At 39.4% G+C, this 8,045-nt stretch overlaps 1 protein-coding gene across 1 annotated transcript; it reads right to left on the reverse strand.

Annotated features, from left to right (window-relative positions):
- Positions 1-932: 932 nt before the first annotated feature.
- Positions 933-2,018, reverse strand: LOC122657397 (zinc-finger homeodomain protein 2-like). Its single transcript, XM_043852095.1, has 2 exons — positions 1,252-2,018; positions 933-1,084 (listed from the first exon to the last, which is right to left on the reverse strand). The coding sequence occupies exons 1-2, from the start codon at positions 1,931-1,933 to the stop codon at positions 990-992; spliced, it is 777 nt and encodes a 258-aa protein (XP_043708030.1). The 5' UTR covers positions 1,934-2,018; the 3' UTR covers positions 933-989.
- Between the last annotated feature and the right edge of the window lie 6,027 nt (positions 2,019-8,045).

An 8,045-nucleotide genomic window follows, 5' to 3' on the forward strand; every position in this document is an offset into this window, starting at 1 on the left:
AAAACATAAAATCATCCAAAAAAGAAAACGATGAGAAACAAGTAGCAGACTCAGCACGCAGGCAAGAAATTGTTCAAACCAAACAAGGGTGGAGACCGGAAGTGTAAAACAAGAAGGGGAGACTAGAGAAGTAGAGAACAGCATCAAATTAATTGAGGAAGTGAGCTCACTGTGGGAAAGGGAGAAAGTGCATTCAATGATTCAATTGCAGGCCGGTAACTCACACCCTCCACCTTCAACATTTCTCTTCCCCTTCGCAGGCTCGTACGCACATTTGTCTCACTCAAGTTAATTTCAGGTTTCCTGGGCTCAAAACCAAAAGGGGAAGTTGGGAGAGAAGTAAATGAGAGGAATTGATCGATGGTAGAGCCCGGAGATGACGACAGATGTGAAACGGAACTGAAAATGCAGTTTTTGCATGCCAAACACGTTAGGGCTTTGGGGTCTCTGCAAGGAAATTGGTGCAAAAAGCAAAACTCACAGAAGCTAGACACAGTGAGTGAGCCTGAGAGGTAAGGATGAGACCAGCAAGAAAAGCTTCAGTATTAAGGCAACACTAACAACTGATATTAATAAACCTTAAAACCCTAGTAGCTATTTTCCCCCCTCTTTTTTTTTTTTTTATGGGTATCAGATTAGGATTAACGTAGCATTCTTATTCATTCTTCGTTTGCAAATCAACCATTAATTAGAGAACAAATAGAAAAAGAAGTCAGAATTGTCTTCTCCATGCGCCCAATAAATAGAAGGAAGAAAATAGCACTTGTTGGTATGAGCAATGGCTCATCCACAATAATCTACTGAAGAAACGATGAAGCTATCCATCGATCCAAACATCATTAGCAGCAGGAGGAGGAGAAGGAGAGAAAAAAACCCATAAATAGATTAAAAAGGAAAGAAGACAAGAAACCACAAAAAAAAAAAAAAAAAAGAGGACGAAGCCCAACTAACATTCATTCATCTCAAGTGAGCAAAGGTAGATAAATTCTTTATAGAATTTCCCGTCCGCCTACTACTTCTTCTTCTTCTTCTTCTTCTTCTTGTTGGTACTGGTGTGTAGTGTTGTTCTCCGGCCTTCTTGTTCCTGAAGTAGTGGTTCTAAGTGGGTTACATAAGCTCGATAGTAATGCTTGCAGACTATCAGAAGAAGAAGAAGAAGAAGAAGAAGATGCAGTTGTTGCTGAGAAGGATTGATGGGGGGTTGGGAATTACTTGAGATTGGATTCAGCAAAACCAGCTAGGGTTTCTTACCCAGAGTGTGTTTGTTGTTGTGCATCCAAACCTTGAGAACGTGGCGCTTAACACATGTCTCGTTACAAAACTGCTGCACGGCGGCATCGTCGTGCTTCTGAATCCTCCACCCTAGCTTCTCCGCGAAAGCCAGCATCTTATCCTTCTGCTCCTGCGTGAACTTCGTTCTGAACCGTTTCTTTGAACCCCCACCACCACCACCACCGCTTCCACCGCTGGGATTCGACATATCCTCCTGGTCCTCCCTGCTATGCCCTCCACCTCCAGACGTCGATGGCAGTGCCAGCTGCCGATGATGTGGCGCCACCGTCAGATATCCCGTCGGTGTACGGTAATAGGGATGAAATTGGGGATGGTAGAGACCTCCGTCCGTTTCTTTGCGATGGAAGTTGCGGTGGCAGTTGCAAGCGGCACATTTTAGGGCGTCGAGGGTTCCCTCCTCTCCTGCAGGCATGAACTCACCACATCCGTCTACGGCGTGGCCACCGATGCCGACGGCGTGATTCTTCAAGCACTCTCGGTACCTGCTCGCTGTTTTCCTCCCGGACGACACAGCCTCCCCAACACCTGCGCTTCCCATTTTAGGTATCGATTTGTTCCCCAGCGATTCGTAGCTCGCCGATACTGCTAATCCCCCCTCTATCTCCTCTTCCTGCTCTTCATGTTCACCGTAATCCATCATTTATTTTTTTATTTTTTCCTACTTATCCCTTCTTTCAATTCCTTCCACTAAACCTTCTTCACTCTCTCTCTCTCTCTCTCTCTTTCTCTCTTTTCTGTAAAATTTCTCTCTCTTGCACCTGTCTGTGTAACACTCCTCCACTTGGCTTTGATTGTCTTCTTCTTGTTTACTGTCTCTGCTAATTAGGTAAAGTAAAGAACACTAAAAGAAGTGAGAATACTCTAAACTGGATCACATGGAGGGGGGTGGGAGAGGGTCGATGATCAGAGAGAGTATAGACAGATACAAATCCACGACCGGCCCTACCACCGCCGGCGATGAAACTTCTGTCAATTTTCCAACCCTACCCTTCTTTTTTTTTTTTCTGTATATCCCTGCAAGACCTTTTCTTTTGTTGCCCAGAGAAGATAAGAGAAGGAGATTGTGGTCATCAATTCCCCGCCTGCAAAAAAGGTGAAGTCTTCCTCTTAAGCCTTTCAGATACTTTCCGTTTCTCAAATCTCTCTCTCTCTCTCTCTCTCTCTCTCTCTCTCTCTCTCTCCACCTTCCAAATGAGAAAGACAAAAATATTTTTATGGACCGACTCGTTTTATTATGCCATTTGGATAAAATGATGTGGCAAAATTTTAATCCTTAAATATTTAATAAATAAATTTTCTTAATTACTTGTTTTTGTACTGTGCTCCCAAATTTAACTGCGGGGTAAACTGTATGTAAGGAATTTACCTCTGAAACCCTACGTCATAAATAAGGTATTTAGAGTATTCCCTTCCCTGAGATAATTCCACAGAAGCCTGGTCAAGAGAGATGTAAAAGACTAAAATGACCCTGAACAGAGATTAATTTTGTCGTATTAAAAATGGGGGTGATAAGATTAGCAGCAATCAAAGGTCTGATAAGCGGGGGTGGGGGGCGTGGGGGTTTGGTTTGATTGATGAGGATCCGATTCCAAAGGAGGAATGAGCAAAAGAGATGGTGTCGTGTCGCTTCCCAGTTGCTGAAGAACTTTTTTGTGTGACGGTTGACGGGGATTGATCTGTCTCTGAAGACTACAGAGAGAGAGAGAGAGAGAGGGCCCGTTGTTCTAAGGGTGTGTTTGGATTGTGAGGTATAGGTTTTCAAACGAGAGAAAGACGTTAGAAGAGAGAGAGAGAGTGGGGGGGAAGGAAAGAAAGGATAGATGAGGGGGCTGGGTTGGGTTGGGTTGGGTTGGGTTGGTTGTACACATGGTACTACTGGGGGGACACGGAATTATTTGGGAAAAATTAAATTGTTGGCATTTAAGGCTGCTATGCTGCCTACGAATGTCCATCTCCGACAATGCGTGACTCTTCTTCGGCGTCAACCTTGCATTTATTCTCACTCTTCCCACCTCTATCCCTAAAACAATCTCTTTCCTTCTTTACCAAAAAACAACCTCTTTCCTTTATTTAAAAATATAAAAAAAACTTTTTTGTATTATCTGATTCAACAACTCATTCTTATCCTCCTCAATTAAATACATCAGTTGTATGGATCTTAGTGCTTTAATTAGTTCTATTTGAGGTCATATTTATCAAAGGATCAAAATTATACATATCTTTTTTCACTGTTTCTACTTAGATATTGGGTCATTTAAAACTTTCTCATTATTTGATTTTTTTTAGAATAAATTACATAAATCTCCCTTATACTAAAATACACTAATCACCCCAAGGTTTCACAAACTACACCCTTAGTCAGTTGTAAATTCTTGACGTCAAATGAGAATAAAAAATTAAAATGACAAGTTTACTCTTGGTAACGTTGTGAATTGATCAAATAAACACACAGAAGTTTCACCCATATATGGTTCATATATTCATCCATCTCACCAACAAAAACACAGAGAAGTTTCACCCATATATGGTTCATATATTCATCCACCTCACCAACAAAAACCCTAATCAATGTTGGGGCCAATGAGAACACACATAATAGTATCAATATAGAAGTGATTTTTCATTTCATGTGATCAAGGCGATACTCTGAGATTTTCTTTTATATTTAACTTATGGGTAAGAGATGTCTACTTAGTCGTATGGTATTCACACAAGCGTTTGGGCCAATGGATGAGCATGCTTGAATATCTACCCAAGGAGTAAAAACGTCATCTCATGATTTTAATGAAATAGCATAGAAACACCATCAAATAGAGAACTTTTTCCCCATAGGTAAAGAAACAGTAAAGACAGTAGAGGCAATCAAGCTGTAAAGGTTCCTTAATTTTAGCATCAGTGATGACAAAATTTTTTTACCGTATTTGTATTTTTATTTTGGTAGAAGCCGTATTTGTTTTTTCAGCTTTAAAAACAATAAAAAAGAAAATTGAGTGATATATGGGTAAATAAGGTGATGGGGGGTCAGCGTTCGACCGTCGGAAAGGCATCAGGCCTCTCTAGGATTGGACTAACGGTATGGCTGGGATTCCGATCAAAGCAAATGATCAGGCAAGGGTACGGTCTTAATCCCACACCCTATTTTATTTTGGATTGATGATGACACCCTTGAATGATGTTCGATGGTCTCTATACTTAGCAGATATTCGTTGAAATTTTATATGAGTTTTAGAGGTTGATGTGATAAAAAGTAGATTTTTTATTTGACATGTTACAAATGGTTCTAAAACTCGGTTTCGATTAGTCAGAAAATGAATTCGTCTCGAATTTGATCATATCTCGATCGAAATCTGGAACCTTCTCCAGGCTAACTCGAACCTTGGTTTCAAAACCCAAAAGTTTTTTTTTAACCATAATTCTTGTTGTGTTGCCTATTTTTGATATTTTAAACTCAATCCATGCATTAATTTCACAAAGGCCGTACCCGATGCACAAAGCTCCCGCATTTAGCAGAGAATACTAAAAATATTACTTGTGGTTTTGATCCAAGTTTGATACTGTATGTTGTTCTTGTACATGGTATTGAATAAGATTTGACCGGAACATAACTCCTTCAATTCAAATGTTATAAGCAATCTTGGATTTATTAGAAAGTTTTGTTTTGATAGTTTTCCAATAAGCCCAAGATTACTTAAATATGATTTATATTGAAGGATTTATGTACCAGTCAAACTTAAGGTGTACGCGAATGCTATCAAAATCGTTTTGAATGAAATTATTTTTTTGAACATCCAAACAAAATGAATATTTTATCACACTTTTGGTTTATAGTAATTTTTACCATATTAAGATTTATTGAATTTTTAGATTTGAGAAAAAACTCCAACATTAGAAAATTGAAAATTATACTTATGGTTGAAAATTCAGTTTTTGTTCTTGAACTAGGGGATTGATTTTTTTTTTTCTTATGAAATTTGTTTTTTTAACTATTTTTATTGGATTCAAATAGAAAGTATTTGTTTATTTATGAATAATATATTAAGTAAATGAAATACAAATATAAAACATTTACTTAAGTAAACGAAATATAAATACAAAAATATTTACTGAAATGATATTAGACATAAGTAAAAGTCTCTAGTCCTGATTTTTTACTTGGGTTTTGGCATAAATACCTGTCTATCCTAGTTTCGAGTCAAGTTTCTCCTAGTTTCGATGGATATATGTGTTGAAATCATCAAAATCCGATTAAACTTGTCTCGAAAACTTATGAAATCGAATTAACTCGATGGTTTCGACAAGTTTCGATTGAATTTTTCTTCCATGCATCTTACCCAGCATCATCGTCAATCGGGTAAGCCCCGTTTCGGTATAACCTTTTTAAGAAACAAAAGAAAGAGATTACAAGAGACGTCTCTGGATGTAGAGGCATACACAGAAGAAAAATGTTGAAAGACTGAAAGGATGGATTGGATTTTCTTTAATCATAGATTAATTCTGTATTAGGGTTTAATATTTATTGCTTTTAGTCATGAGAGAAGGAGAGAGATTGGGAGAGAGGAGGAGAAGGACAGAGACTAAAGAGAGTTACAGAGGACAGAAGGACGTAACACACTTATCTTGGGACTTGATGATGGAGTTGTTACGGACAGACAAATCCAAAGTGCGAACTGAGAAGAGAAGAGAAGAGAAGAGAAGGGAGAGAGAAAGAAAAAAAAGAGAAGGAGAAAATGAAGTGTAAGTTGGAAGTGGAACACTGTGAGAGCCTGGAACCAGCTTCCCTATCCGGAGACGTCTGATGCGACGCCCTGACGCCGTACGTCAGACCAGTCACACAAGAGAGAGAATCCCACGCGTTCACTGCCTGCCAGTGCTGCTGCTGTAACACCACCAGCAGACGCAGGCCACCAGTGATATTCCTGAGTTTCCTGAATCCTGAGAGCTCTGCCCCATCCTGGCCCTGAGTCCTGCTCTTCCCTGAATTCTCTTATTTATTAATTTTGATTCTCACTCGTGACTCGTGAGTGGTAACCTGAACGATTGAAGCAAAGCAGTGTCGTGAACCTTCAAGTCTCTCCAGTCCGTCCGAAAGGCCAACCCTTTCACCGTTGAAAGTTACGTTGAGAACAGTAAAATTTTGTCGTTCTCCTCATTTATGTTTGTGATTTATTCCGCTCATCATAATAAGTTCGTGGTTGAAAGTAGAAACAGTAGAATCTTTAATTTTTTCCTAACAGGAGAGGGAGGGGAGAGTATTGCGGGGAAAAGGGAAAGATGGATGGTGACGAGACGAGAAAAGTGTGGAACATGACCCCATTCATTTCCATTTCTATTCTGTGGCAGCCTTTTCTCTCTCTCTCTCTCTCTCTCTCCCTTGCTGTCTTTCAAGATTTAAATCTTAAGATCTCTGTGTCCCCTCCCCCCCCCCCCCCCTTCTTCCCTGTTTTGAGGCTTTGAGCTTTTACCATGGGGCCAGCACGCCTACATGCACCCCCGTCCCCCTCCCCTCCCCCTCAACTCTCCAGCAGCGACCACTTTGCTTCTTTTCTTACATTACTTACTAATTATTATTTAAGGTTATGTTTTTTCTTACTAATTATTATTTAAGGTTATGTTTTTTTTTACTAATTATTATTTAAGGGGGAGGGGGAGGGGGAGGGGGAGGGGGAGGGGTGGGGTGGGGAGAGGGAGGAAATGGAGAGGAGGAGGAAGGTAATAGTCAAGAGACTTGAACTCGAGACCTCCTATTGAGAATGAACATGAAACGCATCATAGTTCACCAACTACATTAGGCCGTTGTTGTTTATATAAGGTTATGTTTGATTATCAAGAATCAAGATATGAAGAGAAAAGAAAAAATAAATAATAAAAAAAATATATAATGACATAATGATTGATTTATGTATTTATTTCTCTTTTTAAATTAAAAAATAAAAATATTAAATTTTTTTTTTTTCATTCATTTTTCGCCAACCAAGCATACACTAAGAGTTCAGATTGTCACATGGACCTTGTGAGGTAAGTTAACAGGTGACAACACTATAGTTAAAGGATAGTGCAATATACATAAATGGTAGGGTAGTCATTTAAAAAGAGAGAGAGATAACACACAATGAAACTTGTATCTCAAAAAATTATTAATTTTATGGGTAAGAGATCTCTATTTGGTTGCATTGTCGCTACACAAGCATCTGGGCCAATGGGTGAACCATGCCTGAGTATCTACCCAGGGGGTAGAGGCAACATCTCACGGTGCCCTCTGAGAGGGCATAGAAAACACCACCAAATAGGGATCTTTTCCCCTATTCGTATTTCAATCGACATTCTCTATGCAGGAAGTGTGGCCATTACATGCACATGGGGCCAATCAGAGCGCATACGTTGACATCATGAGGATGGTAATTTTACCTCTCATGGGCCTGCCCTCTGTGTCTGGGCGTGAGTAGTACACCACCTCACAGAGAACTTTTCTCTTTTGCCATCTTTGCATTGTAATATCAAGCATTTGGACTAGATAGTCTGGATTTGGATTATACATAATAGACAGAGAGAAAGAGTAGTTGGACTTAGGGAAGAGGTTTTTAAGTGCCTGACACAATCCCACCATGGCCACCACCATCAGTATGGACTACTGGTTGGAAGATATGAAGATGTGTAAAAGGCTTTGTCCTTTGTCTAAGCGCTCTCATTCTCATCATTGGTTTTTTTTTTTATTTTTTTTTATTTTCTGGTTTTGTTTTTTCAAATTCCTTTTA

Source organism: Telopea speciosissima, chromosome 4 (assembly GCF_018873765.1).
Source record: "Telopea speciosissima isolate NSW1024214 ecotype Mountain lineage chromosome 4, Tspe_v1, whole genome shotgun sequence".
Taxonomy (NCBI): domain Eukaryota; kingdom Viridiplantae; phylum Streptophyta; class Magnoliopsida; order Proteales; family Proteaceae; genus Telopea; species Telopea speciosissima.

Bases quoted from the DNA above. Each gene is read 5' to 3' on its own strand.
- LOC122657397 (XM_043852095.1), bottom strand. From the start codon at position 1,933: ATGATGGATTACGGTGAACATGAAGAGCAGGAAGAGGAGATAGAGGGG. The intron at 1,085-1,251 runs GTAAGAAACCCT...CCACTACTTCAG, and splicing joins CAACAACAAACACACTCTGG to GAACAAGAAGGCCGGAGAAC.